Consider the following 21,003-nt stretch of genomic DNA (forward strand, 5'->3'; position numbering starts at 1 on the left):
GGGGAGACATTAGAGACCTGGAGATCAGAAAGGAAACTCTTATAATAGTTTAAGAAAATGATAGGGTCCTGGCTGATGTGGCTCAGTTGGTTGAGCATCCTCCTGTTCACCAAAAGGTTACCAGTCAGGGCGCATACCGGTTTGCAATTTCCATTCCTGGTCAGGGAGGCAGCCAATCGATGTTTCTCTCTCTCTCTCTCTCTCTCTCTCTCTCTCTCTCTCTCTCTCTCTCTCTCTCTCTCTTCCTCTTCCCCCTCTCCCTTCATCTCTCTCTAAAATCAAAATTTTTAAAAGAAAATGATAGGGACTGAACTAGGAAAAGATAATGAGGATGGATTTTAGATATATTGAAAAGGTTAAAGTTTCAAGATGACAGGACTTGGGGACTGACTATACATGGGGGCTGTGAAAGAGGAGTCATCAAAGATAGCCCTGAGTTTAAAGATAGGCTAATGATTTGATAACAGTACTTTTTTAATTTACAGAAGAGTTGTAAAGATATTCCAGAGAATTTCCATATACTCTTCAGTCAGCTTCCCCTAATGTAAAATTTTGAATAACCATGATAAAATTATTAAAACAGAAATTAGCATTGGTACTATGGGCTAAACTGTACGCTTTATTCTGACTTTATTAGTTTTTCTACAAATGCCCTTTTTCTGTTCTAGGATCCAATCTGGTATCCCATATTGCATTTAGTTGCCATGTGTTTTTTTTTAAATCCTCACCCGAGGATATGTTTTTTTTTTTTTATTGATTTTAGAAAGAGAAAAAGAGAGAGAGAGAGAGAAACATTAATCAGTTGTCTTCCTTTTCATGCCCTGACAAAGGATAGAAACCGCAACCTAGGTATGTGTTCTGACTTGGAATCAAATCCATGACCTTTTGGTTTATGGGAAGACACTCCAACCAACTGAGCCACCCTGCCAGGGCAGTTGTCATGTCTTCTTAATCTTCTCCATCCATGAAAATTCCTCAGCCTCTGTCTTACATTATCTTGTCAGTTACGTTGTAAAATGTCACTAATTTGGACTTACCTGATGTATTTTTCATTTGATTTGGGTAAAAATACCACAGAAATGATGTTGTACCCTTCTTGTTAACCTAGTTTCCAGGGGCACATGATGATATGCCTTATTACTGTGTTGTTAACCTTGGTCACTTGGTTAAGATGGTGTTGGTCAAATTTCCCCACTATCAAGTTACTATTTTGCCATTGCAATTAACAAGTATCTTGCATGCAAAAATGATAAGACTGTCCTTACTAATCAGGGTATCAATGATTCTTACCTGCAACAGTTATTGCTATAGTGTTTACCTAATGTTGATTTTGTTTCCCTCATTCTTTTTACCTTTACCATTTGGATTTCTATTGTTACAAGAGCTGTCCCTTCTCTCCCATTTTTTGAGGGAGCAGTTACAGAAGGAAGAAGCTAGGGAATGAAGATGGCAAGTTCAGATTTAGGCATGTTTGGTATGAGGTACCTGTGTGCCATCCAGATGGAAATATCCAGAAAGCATTTGGTATCTGCATAGGAACAACAGTTGAGGTTAATAATATCGGAGGTAAGCACTATTAGAATGTAGAAACTGAGGTTCAGAGTCAAAACCTGAGGCATAGTGAATGATAAAACTGGTAAGGCTGCCGGTGTTTGGGGAGGGGTACATTGTTGTGGACCCTGATCACCTTACAAATGACTTTGGACTTTGTTCAGTGGCTCACCAATGCCAATTTAAGATTTGCCAGGAGGAAAAGATTGATAATCAAATCCTAGCTCTCAATCTACTATAGCACTATGTGCAACATTAGAGAACCATTTAATGTCCAAAATTAAAATCTAAGTACCTAATGAGTTCTATAGGCCATTAAAAAACAAGAGAGTTGTTATCTGGAGTTCTTGGAGAAGGTTTGTGGAGGAAATAGAACTTATCATGGCCTTGGATGGAATTATCAGTGAGAAAAGAGAAAGGGCATCTAAGAAGGATGATGCTATCAATAGCTCATACTTATTTTATTCCTTACTATGTGCCATCCACTAAATTAAATGCTTCAAGCATTTAATCCTTACATCTACCCTATGAAGTAGTACTATTTTAGTCCCCATTTGACACATGAGGAAACTGAGCCCCATTTGACACATGAGGAGAACGGTTAAGTATTCTCTTCCCATAGGCACCTAGAAAAGAGGAGTCAAATAATATATCTGAATGTTAATATGCAAACATGGAATTAATAAGTCAAGTTAGATGAACTGGAAGTTCAGTATGTGCTGATGTAGCTCACAGTAGGGATGGATTTTCTATTGAGATCAGAATAATTATAGCTACTATATATTGAGAGCTAGCTAATGTGCTAGGCATTGTGCCAAGGGCTTTGTGTGCTTTGTCTCCTTTGATCCTCTCCAAAACCTTGTGAGACATAGATACTATTTTTATCCCTATTTTAGAGATGAAAATACTCCAATCTCTTGCTCAAGGTTACAGTGCTGCTAAGTGTCATAGCCAGCATGTGGACCCAAGTCTGTCTTGACTCTATAGCCCATAATCTTAACCACTTAGCCATGCTAACTATCTCACTTCCATCCTCTTAATAGGGATGAAATTGCCAATGGGATCAGAAAACTTGGTGTTGATGAGTTAAGGTTCTCTGGACTGTTGATGTAAGGACATCAAAATCTGTAGTGATTTTTTATAAACTTTGAGGTAAACAGAGGATAAGCCTAGAAGCAAGATCTCAACAAATTGAGATAAATGCTTCCAAGAAATGATAGTTTGCAGTTTTCATTTATGCATTTCGAATTAAGGGAGATTACATGAAGGTGGGAGAAAACAAGGTAGGGATCTGGATTACAGAATAGTTAATAATATTATGTGCTCTCTTGAAGATGGTCAAGCTTTAGAAGGAGGAGGGTGAAAAGAGGCATTTCAAAGGTGTGTAACTTTGATGCACAGAAACAATAGACAGGGCTTGCTTAAGGCAAAGGTAAAACTTTTACTAAAGAAGTCATATGTGTGGGCCCAACTACACACCATGACCTGCCCAGGTAGGAATTTATGATCAGATCACCCTGTGAGTGTTCCATAGAACCCATTTCTTTGGCCACAGGACCCTGGATAATTGTGTGTGGGTGTGGAACCTGCCAAATATGATTTGTGACTATTCTATACCTCAATGGTTGACCAACTTCAGTCTTTCTTTAGGTATAATTCAAGCTGGTTACAATCTGCTTTTTTCAAGCCTGGGAACCATTCTGGCTTTAAGATGAAGTTATTACCATTTTAATCCCTTATATGTTGATTTTAAAGCCCAATTCTTTTTTTTTTATTATATTTTATTGATATTTTACAGAGAGGAAGGGAGAGGGATAGAGAGCTAGAAACATCGATGAGAGAGAAACATCGATCAGCTGCCTCCTGCACACCTCCCACTGGGGATGTGCCCGCAACCAAGGTACATGCCCTTGACCGGAATCGAACCTGGTACCCTTCAGTCCACAGGCCGACGCTCTATCCACTGAGCCAAACCGGTTTCCGCAAAAGCCCAATTCTTAGTAGGTACTCTTACTTTCCTTTTGTCTACATTCTTGAGGAAAAGTTCTCTCTGTAAGTTCCTTATATTGACAAAATGGTAATTTCTCAGCAAGAGGTAAGCAGAATGAGTTAATGGGAAGAAAGAGGATGGGCATTTAACCAAAGGCTCCCTGGAGAAAATGATGCATAATTTTGTGTTTGAGAGGTAAATAGGAGTTAGCCAGAAGAGGAAAGGTGAGAAGGCCATTCTGGAAGAGTGAATATGATTGGCAATGTTACAATTTCTTGATATTGGAGATTGAAACTTTAAAAATAAAATTAGGAAACAATAATTGACTCCTTTATAATCTCAGGGTTGTAAAATATTTTCAAAGCATGACATCAAAGCCAGAAGCCAGAAAGGAAATGAAAAATACATCAGATTACATAAAGATAAAAAGCTTCCATACATTAAAAAAAACAAACGACCGTAAGTAGAGCTATGACAGATAATTACAACCTGGGAAAAGTATTTGCAATAAATATAAAATAGTCTGCATCAAATGTTATTAAAACATAACTAACTCTTAGAACATAATATGAAAGAGAACATACCAGTTGAAAAATAGACAAAAGCCACAGATAGTCCTATCTCCCAAAAAAAGAAATACACCTGGCCAAAAAACATGTTAGAAAATAGTTACACAAATTAAAGCAATAAGAGTGTGTGTGTGTGTGTGTGTGTGTGTGTGTGTGTGTGTGTGTGTTGTAGGGGAGAGAAAATAATTTTACCTCACCCTTCTAGGTTCTTGGCTGAGACCCCTTCCCTGTAATAATAGATTAACAGGAGAAAAATGAACAGACATTTAATAAAATGTATACCTCCTATATACATGGGACAGACCCCCCAAAACCTGGGTAACTCTCTGAAATGAACCACACCACCATATTAAATCCACCTCCAAGTAAAGACAAAAGGTGTTTGGTGTGCTTGTTTGGGGGAAGGGGGGAGGCTAATGAGGGAGGAAAGCACATTAAAAGGTGAATGCTGTTAAGCAGATTTAAGCCTTTGCCTTTTTTTTGTTTAAAGCATTACATATAGTAGTACATATATCTCATTTTCCCCCATTGACCTTTCCCCAGTCTCCCTTACCCTGTCGCATGCCCTCATCCCACCCCCCGTGTCTTGTGTCCATTGGTTGTGCTTATATGCATGCATACAAGTCCTTCAGTTGATCTCTTTCCCCCCCTCCCCAACACTCCCCAGCCTTCCTGCTATAATTAGACAGTCTGTTTGATGCTTTACTGCCTCTGTATCTATCTTTTTGTTCATCAGGTTATAATGTTCTTTATTTTCCATAAATGAGTGAGATCATGTGGTATTTTTCTTTCATTGCCTGGCTTATTTCACTTAACATAATGCTCTCCAGTTCCATACATGCTGCTGCAAATGGTAAGAATTCCTTCTTTTTTATAGCAGCGTAGTATTCCATTGTGTAGATGTACCACAGTTTTCTAATCCATTCATCTGCTGATGGGCATTTGGGCTGTTTCCAAATCTTAGCTATGGTGAATTATGCTGCTATGAACATAGGGGTGCATATATCCTTTCTGATTGGTGTTTCTAGTTTCTTGGGATATATTCCTAGAAGTGGGATTACTGGGTCAAATGGGAATTCCATTTTCAGTTTTTTGAGGAAACTCCATACTGTTCTCCACAGTGGCTGCACCAGTCTGCATTCCCACCAGCAGTGCATGAGGGCTCCTTTTTCTAGACATCCTCACCAGAACGTGTCCTTTGTTGATTTGTTGATGTCTGCCATTTTGAGAGGTGTTGAGATGGTACCTCATTGTTGTTTTAATTTGCATCTCTTGGATAATTAGTGACTTTGAACATGTTTTCATGTGTCTCTTGGCCTTCCTTCTGTCTTCTTTTGAAAAGATTCTATTTAGGTCCATTGCCCATTTTTTTTATTGGATCATTTATCTTCCTTTTATTAAGTTGTATAAGTTCCCTGTAGATGTTGGAGATTAAACCTTTATCAGTGATAACATTTGCAAATATGTTCTTCCATTCAGTGGGCTTTCTTGTTGTTTTGTTGATGGTTTCTTTTGCTGTGCAAAAGTTTTTTATTTTGATGTAGTCCCATTTGTTTACTTTCTCTTTAGTTTCCATTGCCCTAGGAGTGGTATCTGTGAAGAAAGAGCTTCGGCATATATCTGAGATTTTGCTGCCTGTGGATTCCTCTGTTTTTTTTTTTTTTTATGGTTTCCCATCTTATGTTTAAGTCCTTTATCCATTTTGAGTTTATTTTTGTGTATGGTGTAAATTGGTGGTCTAGTTTCATTTTTTTGCATGTATCTGTCCAATTTTCCCAACACCATTTATTGAAAAGATTGTCTTAACTCCATTGTATGTTCATGCCTCCTTGGTCAAATATTAATTGAGCATAGTGGTTTGGGTCGATACTGGGTTCTCTATTCTATTCTATTGATCTATATGTCTGTTCTTGTGCCAGTACCAGGCTGTTTTGAGGACAGTGGCTTTGTAATACAGCCTGAAATCTGGTATTGAGATCCCACCTACTTTGTTCTTCTTTCTCAGGATTGCTGTGGCTACTCGGGATCTTTTTTTATTCCAGATGAATTTTTGGAGAGTTCGTTCTAGGTCTGTGAAATATGCCATATGTATTTTAATGGGGAGTGCATTGAATCTATAGATTGCTTTGGGTACTATGGACATTTTAATGATGTTGATTCTACCAGTCCATGAACATGGTATGTTCTTCCATCTGTTTACATCTTCCTCTATCTCTTTTTTCAGTGTCCTGTACTTTTCTGCATATAGGTCTTTTACCTCCTCAGTTAAGTTTATTCGTAGGTATCTTACTTTTTTTGGTACGATGGTAAATGGGATTGCTTTTTTCGTCTCTCTTTCTGTAAGTTCACTATTGGTGTATAAAAATGCTATAGATTTCTAGGCATTGATTTTGTATCCTGCTACATTGCCGAATTCATTTATTAAGTCTAATCATTTTTTCATGGAGTCTTTAGTGTTTTTTATGTACAGTATCATGTCATCTGCAAATAAGGACATTTTTATTTCTTCTTTTCCAATTTGGATGCCTTTTATTTCTTCTTCTTGTCTAATTGCAATGGCTAATACTTCCAGTACTATGTCGAACAGGAGTGGTGAGAGTGGGCATCCCTGTGTTGTTCCTGTTCTTAGGGGAAATGGTTTTAGTTTTTGCCCATTGAGTATGATGTTGGCTGTGGGTTTATCATACATGGCTTTTATTATGTTGAGGTATGATCCTTCTATTCCCATTTGCTGAGAGTTTTTATTAAGAAAGGGTGTTGGATTTTGTCAAATGCTTTTTCTGCATCAATTGATATGACTGATTTTTATCTCTCAATTTGTTTATGTGATGTATCACGTATATTGATTTGCGGGTATTGTACCATCTTTGCATCCCCAGGATAATTTCTACTTGGTTATGGTGTATGATCTTTCTGATGTACTGCTGGATCCAATTTGCTAGAATTTTGTTGAAGATTTTGGCATCTATGTTCATGAGGTATATTGGCCTGTAATTTTTTTGTCTGGTTTTGGTATTAGGGTGATGCTGGCTTCATACAATGAGCTTGCAAGTGTTCCTTCCTCTTGAATTTTTTGGAATAGTCTGAGGAGGATAGGTTTTAGTTCCTCCTTCAATGTTTTGTAAAACTCCCCTGTGAAGCCATCTGGCCCCGGGCTTTTGTTTGCTGGAAGCTTTTTGATGACTGCTTCAATTTCTTTCATAGTTATTGGCCTATTGAGATGTTTAGAATCTTCCTGATTGAGTTTTGGAAGGTTGTATTTTTCTAGGAATATGTCCATTTCCTCCAAGTTTTCCAGTTTGTTGGAATAGAGTTGTTCATAGTATTTTTTTTTTTTTAACAATCCTTTGTATTTCTGTGGGGTCTGTTGTTATTTCTCCTCTTTCATTTCTGATTTTGTTTACTTGGGTCTTCTCTCTTTGCTTTTTGTTGAGCCTGGCTAGAGGTTCATCAATCTTGTTTATCCTTTCAAAGAACCAGCTCTTGGTTTTGTTGATCTTTTGTATTGTTTCTTTGGTCTCTATGTCGTTTATCTGTGCTCTGATCTTTATTATTTACTTCCTTCTGCTTACACTGGACTTTTCTTGTTGCTCTCTTTCTAACTCTTTGAGTTGTAGGGTTAGGTAATTTATTCCCATTATTTCTTGTTTTTTTTGCAATAGGCTTGTAGAGCTATGAACTTCCTCTTAAGACTGCTTTCACTATGTCGCATAGATTTTCGCTGTGTCCCATAGATTTCGGATTGTTGTGTTTTCATTGTTGTTTGTTGCCATGATGTTTTTTATTTCTTCTTTGATCTCTCTGGTCACCCAGTCATTGTTTAATAGCATGCTATTTAGTCTCCATTTGTTTGATTTTTTTGGGTTGTTTTTATTGTAGTTTCCAGTTTTGTGCTTTTGTGATCTGAGAAGATGCTTGATATGATTTCTAACTTCTTGAATTTGAAGAGACTTTGCCTGTGACCCAATATATCGTCTATCTTTGAAAATGACCCATGCACTTGACAAGAATGTATATTCTGTGGCTTTGGGGTGAAATGTTCTGAAGATGTCAATTCCATCTGGTCTAGTGAGTCATTTAGGATTGATGTTTCTTTGCTGAATTTTTGTTTAGAGGATTTGTCCAATGGTGATATTGGGGTATTAAAGTCCCCTACTATGACTGTATTGCTGTCAATCTCTCCCTTGATATCCTCCAGGAGTTTATTTATTTATTTATTTGGTTGCTCCTGTATTGGGTGCATATATGTTTAACAGAGTTATTTCTTCTTGTTGGATTGATCCCTTTAGTATTATGAAGTGGCCTTCCTTGTCTCTTTTTATATCATTCACTGTGAGATCTAATTTGTCAGATATAAGTATTGCTACCCCAGCTTTTTTTTCATTTCCATTCGCCTGAAAAACCTTTTTCCATCTTCACCATCAGTCTGTGTGCATCCATTTTTCTGAGGTGGGTTTCCTGTATACAGCAGATATATGAGTCATGTTTTCTTATCTAATCAGTTACCGTATGTCTTTTGATAGGAGCATTTAATCCATTTACATTTAAAGTTATTATTGATAGGTACTTGTTTGTCGCCATTTTTTTTATTTCAATAAAACTTTATTGTTCAGATTATTACAATTGTTTCTCTTTTTCCCCCCATAGCTCCCCTCTACCCAGTTCCCACCCCACCCTCTGCCCTTACCCCCCACCACTGTCCTCATCTATAGGTATACAATTTTTGTCCAGTCTCTTCCCGCACTTCTCACACCCCTTCCCCTCTGAGAATTGTCAGTCCACTCCCTTTCTATGCCCCTGATTCTATTATATTCACCAGTTTATTCTGTTCATCAGATTTTTTATTCACTTGATTTTTAGATTCACTTGTTGATAGATATGTATTTGTTGTTCATAATTTTTATCTTTACCTTTTTCTTCTTCATCTTCTTAAAGAATATGTTTCAACATTTCATATAATACTGGTTTGGTGGTGATGAACTTCTTTAGCTTTTTCTTCTCTGTGAAGCTCTTTATCTGACCTTCAATTTTGAATGATAGCTTTGCTGGGTAGATTAATCTTGGTTGTAAGTTCTTGCTATTCATCACTTTGAATATTTTTTGCCTCTCCCATCTGGCCTGCATAGTTTCTGTTGAGAAATCAGCTGACAATCGAATGGGTGCTCCTTTGTAGGTAACTAACTGTTTTTCTCTTGCTACTTTTAATATTCTCTCTTTGTCTTTTGCTCTTGGAATTTTAATTATGATGTGTCTTGGTTTGGTCCTCTTTGGATTTCTTTTGTTTGGGGTTCTCTGCGCTTCCTGGACTTTTAAGTCTATTTCTTTCACCAGGTTGGGGAAGTTTTCTGTCATTATTTCTTCATATTGGTGTTTAATATCTTGCTCTCTCTCTTCTTCTGGCACCCCCATTATTCGGATGTTGGTATGCTTGAAGTTGTCCCAGAGGCTCCTTACACTATCTTCATATTTTTGGATTCTTTTTTCTTTTTGCTTTTCCGGTTGAGTGTTTTTTGCTTCTTTGTATTTCAAATCTTTGACTTGATCCTTGCAATTCTCTGGTCTGCTGTTGGATCTCTGTATATTATTTTTTATTTCAGTCAGTGTATGCTTAATTTCTAGTTGGTCCTTTTTCATATCCTCGAGGGTCTCACCAAATTTATCAGCCTTTTCTAGAAAATTCTTGAAAAACTTTAGAACCATGGTTTTGAATTCTATATCCAGTCATTTGCTTTCCTCCATTTCTTTTATTTGTGACCTGTTTCTTTGTCTCCGCATTTTGGTTGCTTCCCTGAGTTGATAGAGAGTGGCTTTGTGTGCTAGGTGTCCTATATGGCCCAGTGGCTCAGTCTCCCCAGTTACCTGAAGTGGACACTCTGGGTGCACCCCTTTGTAGGCTGTGTGCACAATCTTGTTGTAGTTAAGCCTTGATTGTTGGTATCACTGGGAGGAATTGACCTCCAGGCCAATTGGCAGTGAGGATTAGCTGTGTCTACGATGGGAGAACTTCTGTTCTGGAGACACTCTTATGAGGCAAGGCTTGCTTCTGTGGAGCTTTGGTGCTCACTGAGTCTTCCCCCTGAGTGTGTCCCTTATGGATCTGAGGAATTGTAATCTGGATAGTCCTACTCTGACCCCTGGGTACACTGGCTCTTGGATCTCCAAGTCAGTGCTAATTTAGCCTCTGCCTGAGGCCACCCAGCGGAGCTAAGGGGAGATCTGCAGATTCCTCTTCTTTGTTTGGGTTTTGGAGGTGCCCAGATGAGGCCCAGCTGTGAAGCAATGCAAGCTGCTGTGGGGGCCTTGGGCTTTCTTTTGGATGTTCTGGGTCTCTCTGACTCAGCTGCAGTTTGTTAGGTAAGGTTAGATTTCAAAGGACCAGGCCAGTCATATGCAAAACCTCTGCAAACAGCTTGGAGGGGACGGAGTCTCAGGGTGGAGCAAACAGCAATGACTTCCCATAAGCCCTGTCCTAAGAGGCATCCAGATCTCAGTGTCCCTTGGTAATTGCTGCAAGCACCTCTGAGAGAAAGCCGCCCTCGAGTTCCGCCCGCTGCCAGGCAGTACAGTTTCTCCCTGTATGAGTCTTGGTCCCCAGAGTCTCACCCAGGACTAGAGATCAGCGCAGTCGAGAGCTTGTGTCTCCCTCCCACTTGAAAGAGACAACCGCGTACTCATTTGCCATTCCTCTCCGCGCGCGCCTCCGTACCTCTGCCTTTACTTCCACAGCTCCTCTGATTATCAGTATGCTTTTCTCTTTCCTTCTAGTTGTAGAATTTCCACTTAGCCAGCCTTCCTGTGGTTCTGGATGATGTCCGTTTTGTCTTTTAGTTGTAGTTTTGAAGTTGTTGTGCGAGGCAGCAGTTCAGGTGTTTACCTATGTCACCATCTTTGTTTCTCCTGTTTGTCGCCATTTTTATTCTTTATGCCTGTGTTCCTTCTTTGCTTCCTATTTCTTCTTTTTACAGCAGACCCTTTAGCATTTCTTGCATTGCTGGTTTGGTGCTAATAAACTCCCGGAGTCCTTTTTTGTCTGTGAAGCTCCTGATTTCACGCTAAATTTTCATTGATTGCCTTGCTGGGTACAGTATTCTTGGATTCAGACCCTTCCTTTGCATGACTTTATATATTTCATTCCATTCCCTTCTGGCCTGATGTGTTTCTGTTGAGAAATCACTCACTAGTCTGATGGGGCATACTTTGTAGGTAAATTTCTGTCTCTCTCTGGCTGCTTTTAAGATTCTTACTTTGTCATTGTTGTTTGCCAATTTAATAATAATGTGCCTTTGCGTCGGTCTTTTGGGGTTCATTTTTTTTGAGACTCTGTGAGCTTCTTGGATTCGTGTGGGTTTTTTCTTCTCTATATCAGGGAAGTTTTCTGTCATTATTTCTTCAAACAGGTTTTCTATTCCTTGCTCAGTTTCCTCTCCTTCTGGCACTCCTATTATGTGGATGTTGTTTTGTTTTGTATTTTCCCAAAGTGCCCTTAGGCCAGGGGTGGGCAAACTTTTTGACTCGAGGGCCACAATGGGTTCTTAAACTGGACCGGAGGGCTGGAACAAAAGCATGGATGGAGTGTTTGTGTAAACTAATATAAATTCAAAGTAAAGGAGCGGAGGGGAGAGCAAGAGAAATGGAAAGAACAGCCGGATCCGGCCCACGGGCCGTAGTTTGCCCACGGCTGCCTTAGGCTCTTATCCTGCTTTTTCATTTTTTTTTCTAGAAGCTACTCTGCTTGGGTATTTTTTCCTACCTTGTTTTCTAGCTCACTGATGCAGTCCTCTGCTTCTTCTAGTCTACTCTTGATGCTTTCTATTGAGTTCTTTATAGCAGCGATGTCATTTTTCATTTCTTCTTGGTTCTTCTTCATTTCCTCTTGGTTCTTACACATATTGTTGCATTTGTCTTCCATTCTTTTTATCCACCTTATGACTATTTTCTGAATTCTTTCTCTGACAGGTTGCTCGCCTCCATTTCATTTACTTCCTTTTCTGGTGATGCTGCTTTTCTTTCATATGGGGGCTGTTTCTTTGTCTTCTGCCTGATCTCTCTTCTATGGGTGTCTGGTTAAGTAGTTCTCTCTCTCCTTTTCATGAGGGGGTGCACAGCTCCTTCAAATCCGCATGCTTGCACCACTTGGTTACCAGTGTTCTCAGGTTCGCAGCTGTTCGCTGGGTGCCGTAGTTGTAGATTTTTAGGCTTCCGATAACCTCCACTTTCCCCTTCAAGATGGCGCGGTCTCCATGTCAGAGCTGGTCACTCCGGGAGGGAACCCAGCAGCAGTGGGGGCTTCCCGGTCAGGGGAACCCCGTCCCGCCGTCCCCCACAGTCTCCTGGAGTATAGCTGTCCCTCAACTCACCAACAAATACTCCCCGTGCGACCACACACTCTCTCTTTTTTCTCTCACTCACACACTATCTTGCAGTCTGCCTTTCCGTCAGCAGCCATCTTCTTTTCCGCCTTTGCCTTTTCTATTGATGATTTTCTAGAGATTTAGTCATTTTCCTCTTCCTGGTACAGTGAGAGAAACACCATCACAAATGGAGATTTCCCTTACACATATAAATGTCTGTTACAAAAGGTTAACATCTACTCAGTTTTCAGACCTTCTCTTAGGTCTACTGTTCTTACATTAATCATCCTAAGATAATCAGTATCCCAGAGACATATTTTGACATGGCAAACTCATTTCTCCTTCAGGAGCTTGAACTTTTTCTATAGGTGTTGACAAGCAATTAAAGGATTTTAATGGCAGTTCAGAGCTGCATTTTAGATAGATCCCTCTTGAAGCAATGTGCCTGGAGGCTAGAGAGAAGTGAAGAGATTCTTGCAGTGGTCCTGGGCGAATATGAACATTAGTGAATATATAGAGCCTTGGACAGGCTTTTGGAAGTCCAAGGAATGGTGATGTAAATCAAAATTAATTTTAGAATATAATAAGAAATAAAAAGCAATTATTTGAGCAAAATGAGCTACCACCCAGGAGACACAGATTCAGGTAGCAACCTAAATTATGTTCCACTGAGACAAAAGGGAGACCATCTTTTATATTGAAAGCTCTGGCCCAGGTTCCCAATTAGGTCCCTTTTATGTAACTGTGGTATCCAAATTGTGCAGTTCTGATTGTACTGGGCAGGTCTCAGTAGTACCTTGGTAGAAAGAGGAAAACAGGGTTCCCCCACAGTGGTTGACTCAGATGGCATAAGGAAACAAGACATAGTGTGGGAAGCCCTGAGTTCAGTCTGAAATTCTTCCCACTATACAGATTAGATGAGGAGCCCTTGTTAGCAAATGTCCACTAGGCTCTTATTATTTATAAATTTTAGGCCCTCTTTTGATGATGGGGAGTCCATTTCAGCAGATAAATTCCTTCTTGGGGTCCACAGTGAGTAATGGTTATAAGCACTAGTCCTTAGGAATCCCCAAATAGCTGTGTGCCATCATAGGATGTGGAGGCAAGAAAACTAGAGCCAGAGGGCTGGGCTTGGGAAGATGTGTACCAGGGTAAACACCACTCTCCTATCCCACTCTCATTCTGTTTCCCTTTTATTTAGTTTTTCCATCACCCTTCACTGTTAAACTGACAAGTCCTTCTTTTAGGATGGTTTGTGGTGACTGGCTCTCCTTCCCAATTGCATTTCCTATAGTACTGACATTTCCTGCTGTGAACAAAAATTATCTTCTTTAGGTGTTATGAAAATGGGGGTTCATTGACTCTAATGTTGCGTGAGCAGAAGTTAATGGGAGGCTGGACAATGATGCCAGTGAACTTGGGTCTTATATGATTATGGTTCAGGAATTGGAACAGTGAGGTGCTACAAGTGATAGCTTGGCTGGGAGGTTGGGTAGTGAAGATGGGGAACCTGGAACCAACATGGTTCAGAGGTAGAGGATGAACTGGTACGCCTGCTGGAGCCTAGATTGGGTGTGTTAAACAAAATTTTTGTGTCCAAAAGCTTTTATGAAAGAAAGGGTTTATGGAGCCATATGCTTGCCAGAAAAAGGACCAGGTCCTAGGACATACAGTCTAAACCAGTACCAGCAGGAAAAGATGAACATTTCTGCTGTCCTGGAGCTGAAGGGGCTCTTTTATGCATTGAGTTTGGGGAAGAAAGATATAAATTATTTTGAAAGAAATAACATTGGCTATAGAAAAAAGGTGGGCAAAGAAGGTGAAGCAAGGGCAGTTCTATAATAGGTACATAGTCTGTAAGGAAGAAGTATTTTCTACTTTTTGATTTCGTTATGGGCAACAATCCAGAAAGTTCATGCATAAGCCAGATGCAGTGGTGTCTCATGTCATCTGGTCGTCAATTTATTTGTTTATTTTTATTGATTTCAGAGAGGGAGGGAGAGGGAGAAAGAAATCATCAATGATGAGAGAGAATCATTGATTGGCTGACTCCTGTACACCCCCTACTGGGGATTGAGCCTGCAACCCGGGCATATGCCCAAACCATGACTTCCTGGTTCATAGGTAGAACCAGGCTCAACCACTGAGCCACAATAGTCACCTGGAAGTTCATTTCCATTTTAAACTAACATTGAGGAATATGAGAAGTCTTTTATTAGTTTCATACCACAGTTGTTAATGGATTAACTACCCTTGTCCTTTCCCCCATACTCCAGCCCACTGTAATTTAATTTAGGACATCTAAGAATTTTTCTCTTGTCAGGTGTGTAGGAAAGAGCTGAATTTACAAGTTTCTAGGCAGGAGAACCCTGGAGTGGTACAGGAAGCTTCATGAGGAAGCTGAGAGAGTGTGATTTTGAATGGAAACTGTAGGTTTTATCTGGAAAAAAACAGCCAAGAAAGACCTCAGTTTTGTAAGATTGCAGTAATTGCAACCACCCAGAAGACCTGGAAATGTGGCAGATTAGAGCTAAGATGACCCTGTCTTTAGGTAATGCTGAACTCTGAAACCCATTCATGTAAATATGATCTGCTGCCCAGGTAGGTTTCTGCTTCGAGATGTTTCACCTTATAGAGATCTTGTGGGTTTTGTGGTAGCACAGGTGTAGGGCCATTGGGGTGACTATGGGCCATGAGGTCAAGATCTGAAAGTTAAGGGACCTAAGTTCTTGTCTGAAAGCTTGTCAGAAAATTCCCCCCTGAGTTTCTTCATCTGTAAAATGGGATTTAATAATAAGGCCCTGCTTATCTACCAAATTATGGGAAAATGCAAGTGCTTCATTGCAAATTTCAGCATGAATACAAAAGTGCCAGTTTGGTGTTGGGATATGCTGAGATGCATTTTAATTTTCCTATTGTCCTTGTTTGCACTTTTAACTGCCTTCTCTTCCCACACTTTTTGCAGCTGAAGGGAAATTTAGCTTTCTGCCTGGCTAATCTAAAACACATACTACCAAAATTTGGAGGTGGTTGGCAGCTAACTAAGGAAGAAAGCGGGGATATTTAGGCAAAGGTGGGGGGTCTTTGGGCCTCTGACTTAAAATGTTATTTTCGCATGGCTCCTTTGGTTAGTCGTGAGTATGGATGTGACTCCAGCATGACAGAGCAGAGAAGTTCAATGTTATAAATCTTTAAAGTTGCTAAAGGAGGCCATTGTTAAACAAAAACCTTCAAGGCTGAAAGTTTTTCTCAAAGAAATGGTTTATTGAGCCATATGCTATGCAAAGAAAGGACCAGGTCCTTGATGGAGAAGACATACATGCCCATCATCTAGGGTTGTGGGGACTCTTAAAATATATTTTTATTGATTTCAGAGAGGAAGGGAGAGGGAAAGAGATAGAAACATCAATGATGAGAGAAAATCATTGATTGGCTGCCTCCTGACGCCCCCTACTGGGATTCGAGCCAGGAAACCAGGGCATGTGCCCTTGACTGGAATCGAACCAGGGACCTTTCAGTCTGCAGGCCCACGCTCTATGCACTGAGCCAAATTGCCTAGGGCATGGGGACTCTTTTATACAATGAGTTTGGAGGGAAAAGATGTAAGTTGTTTTGAACGAATTTACATTGGTGCCTGGCCAGTGTGGCTCAGTGGTTGACCATTGACCTATGAACCAGGAGGTCATGGTTCCATTCTCAGTCAGGGCACATGCCTGGGTTGTGGGCTACATCCCCAGTAGGGAGCATGCAGGAAGCTATAGATAAAGGGATTGGGAATAGGTGAAGTGGAGAAAGTTCTGAGATAGGTGTATAGTCTGTAAGAAAGGTGTATTTGCTGCTTTTGGATTGGTAGTGGAGAACAGTCTGGAAAGTTTATGTGTAAACAAGATGTGGTGGCATTCAGTAGTCAACTATTCAGCTATTCTCTCTAGATAATCACAGAAAATAGTTACCTGGAGGTTGTTTCAAAGTTTTAACATACATTCAGTAATGAGAGCCATTTTTTGTTGGTTCTGTTAACTGATTAACCTCTCTTGTCTCCTCCTACTTTTTTGTCTGCTACAATTTAATTTAGGACATCTCAGAATTTTTCCTTGTCATGAGTTTACTGGAAATGGAATATGATGAATTTGGGATTCTTTTTCAAGTTTGCTGATTTGATATGTCTACATGCATCTGATTTCAAGACTTCTTGAAAAAGATACCCTCTATCATGCTTTTGGGAATAGATAGGCAAAATGAGAAAGACCAAAGTGCTGGTTGGAATTGTTAATAGTGAATGTGGAGTTAAACCTCGGTTCTTGATTTTGGCTAAGAAAGAATTCAGAGTCAAGAACTCTAATGCAAGAAGTTTATTTAGAAAGTCACAGAGATGAAAGAAGTCATCCAGCTGGGCCAGTGTACAGGAAAAACATAACAGAGTCAAAAGAAGGGCCTTAGGAGCTTAGGAGAAAGAAAGCAAAGATAACATGCCTGAAGGGGAAAGATACAGGCATGCTCCAGAGAGAGCAACTGAGGATAGAAGGGGTTGGGGAAAGGCATGTTCTTTCAGGTTTATAGCATTGCTTCATCTGGTTTTTCTGCTTTTCTGGGCCTGGAGCTGAAATGCAACTGAGGGCTAAATGTCATCTCTAGTTTGACCAAAACTCGGTCTCTGTGGACAACAGACCTGAGGCTATTCTCTGGCTTCCTTGTTCCTCCTCTCAGGTGGTCTAAACCACATAACTAGCAATATGAAAGGTCAGGGGGATCTAAACTGCATGTCTAACGACATATTAGGGGAGGAAAGGTTACCCTCAGGGTGAGGTCCTAGTGTATAATAGTTGTTTTCTCAGTTTTGCCCATTGCTGGGTACCTGGGACTTCTGCCCTCTTGGCATTCCATACCTGGTCTATCGTTCCTGCTCTGCTCATGCCTAATTGCCTACTCTATTAGAATGACATGGCCGCATGACAGTAACTGTTGGAAAACTTAGAGTCAAGAATAGATTAGCTGCCTCAAAAGAAGTTAGATCCATGATTTAATTGAGGGTAATATGACACCCTACTGTGTTAGAACTGGAAGCTTGCTCCCTTCAGTAGGTTTCTGGGCTTCTGGTGTAGTGCAGTCATGGATGAGAACCAGCCAAATGGAGCAATTATAGGGAAATCTGCCCCCCAAGAATCTGTTCCTCTTTTCTTGTCTGTGAGTGTAGAGAATTAAAAATTAACTGTGGGGCTCAGTGGTATACTTTTGCTTCTCTGTTTAGTATATTGGAAGTATCATGGGTATTTCAGAAGCTCAGGAAGGGTACTGGCATGGCTCGTTGGAGACTCCAGAGGTACTGAGGCCCTTTCCAAGGTGGTTGGGGGCCTCTCTCTGCTCTCTGTATACTGTAGTTTCTGAGTTTAGCCTGTGGTGGGTCAGGTACTGGGTAACTATGTGCAGCCTCCAACTTGGTCCCTTGCCTAAGGTGAGTAACTTTACTGCTGGGTCAGTGATAAAGAATACCAGCTTTGTTTGTTTCTTTCTTGGACTGCTCCAGAGGGTTGGGGTGGAGAATTGGGAAAAGTTCATGTTTGGGTGATTGAAATTCCAAGTAAACAGTTCGTATCACAAACCATTAAGGTCATATGTATTTCAGAAATAAAATTTTTTTGAATTTTAAAAGGCAATACAGTGCATGTAGAGTATTTTACATACACTGCCAGTGGGGTCTGGAGCAGCACCCCATAATCAAAATATATTATTTTATGGAAAATATATTAATAGTCACTATAAATGTAATAAATAAAGTTTGTTAATTGCTTTAGCTCAGTTCAAATCATGTTTTACTACCAAATTAGCCTTGAAAAAATGGATTTTGAGAGCTTTTTATATTTGGTGACTGATGATAAAGAATTGTGGACCTGTAATTGTCATTGGTTTTGCACTTTTAATCAAATTGACCCATGAGGGAAAGGCACGTTCTTGATAGATATTTCCTTGGAGGAGTTTTCTGATGAGGTATTGTGCAAGTAATGGGCTCCTGCCTATGTTTCTCTCAAGATCCCTTCTCTTTCCTATTCTTCTTTCTCTTTCTCTTGAGAAGGATTCAAGTGGGTGTCTTTCTTATAGTGTTTTTCCTTATAGTACCCTTTACTTCTAAATGTAGGCTCTGAGAGAACTGAAGAACCAAATGCTAAAGAATATGCATATGACAAAGCCAAACAAATCTATAATGTAGATAATCTGTATTAATAAATACTCACAAGATAGGGATACATATTGATGATTTTATAAATGGCACCATTAAATCACTGTACGTGAAAGAACTCCACAAATATGGGTTTCATTTTTTTATTAGTCCTTAGTCCTGCTGAATGTCTCTGACTTCAGGCCAAGGACAAACATTCAACATATCTGGCTCCCAGGAATGGTTAATTATCCTGGGGTTTTTATTAAATGTGCAGATTCCTGAAGTCCCAGACTTCTGGAAACAACATTCTTAATGGATGAGCCCAGCAATTCACATGTTTAATAAGCGATATGCAGGGTTTCTTTGTCCCTCTGGAGAACCAGTGTTTGGGTGAAGGTCAAACTGCCACAGCTTTGAAGCTTGTAATCCAGGCCCAGGTCAAATAAAGTAGCATGGGACTGATTTGTCTCTTAGGACAAGGTTCTTTTTGTTTATCTTGACCTGCATGGAGAATAGAAGCACTTAGTTGTGCTTAGAAACCAACCAACCCAATGTGGGGGAGGAAAAATAAATTTTCTTCTACCCTTCCAGGTTTTTGGCTGAAATGCCCTTGTTATAAAAGACACATCAACAAGAGAAGAACAAATAGATGTTGAATAAAATATATACCTCTGGGAGAGAGCCAGGAAAACTGAGTAACTCCCTGAAACAGTCTAAGCCATCACCTTAAATATCATCTCTAGCTAAAGATGAAAGATGTTGGGGGTAGGGAATGAGGTTATGGGAGATGACCAGGAAAAGCACAGTAAATTGAATAAGGCTGTTCAATGCAGATTTAAGTCCTTGCCTTCTACATGGAAGAGGTTCTAGAGATTTAGTCATCCTTCTCTTCATGGTCCTCAGAGGGGGGGGGGCATGCTTACAAATGGGTATTTCCCTAATAAAAGTAAATGTCTCTTACTAAAGGGCAACTTCTAGTCAGTTTTCAGAGCTCTTCCTGTGTCTGGTGTTTTTTGTTTTTTTGTTTTTGTAAAAAAAAAACACACCAAAATAGCCTAGAATAATCCTTAGGCCAAAGAGAGAGATTTTGGGGAGACAAATTCAAAAATCAAAATCAAAGGGAGGTATAGAGGTTAAGAGGAAGTGTTCCAGAGGCTAAAAGGACCTAAAATTTCTCCATCTCCTATCCCCCAAACGCCATCTCTGTTCCTTTCCCACCCATCACATTCTCTCTCTCTCTCTCTCTCTCCCCCCCCATACATGTAGATGCATATGCAGACACAAACATATTTGGAAAACCACCTGCTTTTTAAATTTGTATATTATATTTTCTGTGTTATTGTTGGTTAATTATTATTATTATTAAAGTAACATTGTCTCGCTGCATCTAGCATTTCTTTTAATAATCATACTTCTTTTTTAATAATCATACCTAATTCTTTTTCCATTGCAGATTTTTCTCCTGGCCTGTCCTCCATGTCCGGGAGCTACCGTGGTCTTCAAGTAAGGGAAAATTGTTTTTTGCTGTTTCCACTGCTATTCAGACTGTTTTGTCTGTTTGATAACCTAGGATGTTCACATTGCTGTGAACACCTTGGACCTGCACTGCTTTGTCTCTGGGCATCCCAAGGGATAAAAGTCTGTGTAAAAGGCAAATGTTGTATGTGGAGATTTTGCCAAGCCCTGACAAAGCCTTTTCAGCTATTTCTTGTAGTGGTGGTTTATGGCCAAGGCATGCCCCCTTGGAAGTTAGCCACCTTCCTAAACTTTTCTCTCGAGAGTGAGCTGGGGTGTAGACATCTTCCCTCATTTCAGGTCACAGACATCTTCTCTCCTTTCAAGAATCTTTTCATTGTGGTCCTGCTGCTCCACTGAGGATATGTCTTCACTTTGAAGACTTTTGTTCTTGTGTTTTTATTCCCTTAAAATTAAAGTGAGGAGAGAAAAATATTACTTATTACAAGTTCTAGCTTTCTTAAAAATAGCAAACATTAAATCCATTATATTACAAGTTCTAGCTTTCTTAAAAATAGCGAACATTAAATCCATTAAAGTATATTTCAGACAAATCATGTTTATCTGAAGGCAAGTTTGCTTTAGCAAAATTCTCAAGAGTCCCAGAACCATCATTGTAACCTTGAGTTGTGGCCATCTCATTTATCAAGCCTTTTATTAGAGTTGCTAATGAGAAGCTAAATTGAAAAAAAATTAATTTTATCTCTTTTCTGCTGCCCTGGCCCCCATTTTGGAGCTGTTCCTGAGCACTGAAATGGCCACAGGCCAGAGGGAAGGGACAGGAAATAAAGAGCCCAGAAGATCCTTGGATAATTGAGAGTGGTGTAAATGGCTTTCTGATTTACTTAAGTCATTAAAGTGTTATGTAGG

General features: G+C 39.7%; 1 protein-coding gene across 4 annotated transcripts in view; it reads left to right on the top strand.

Annotated features, from left to right (window-relative positions):
* TMEM164 (transmembrane protein 164) overlaps positions 1 to 21,003 on the top strand; it is a 326,422-nt gene that overhangs the window by 89,519 nt on the left and 215,900 nt on the right. For all 4 annotated transcript variants that reach the window (XM_080652989.1, XM_080652988.1, XM_080652987.1 and 1 more), the window contains one exon: positions 20,072 to 20,121. Coding sequence is in view for 2 of the 4 variants with exons in the window: in XM_080652987.1 (XP_080509113.1) it covers positions 20,072 to 20,121 (50 nt within the window). In the remaining 2 variants the exon portion in view is untranslated. The remainder of the gene's footprint in view (positions 1 to 20,071; positions 20,122 to 21,003) is intronic.

The sequence above is a fragment of the Plecotus auritus genome (genome assembly GCF_963455305.1).
Source record: "Plecotus auritus genome assembly, chromosome: X".
NCBI lineage: Eukaryota > Metazoa > Chordata > Mammalia > Chiroptera > Vespertilionidae > Plecotus > Plecotus auritus.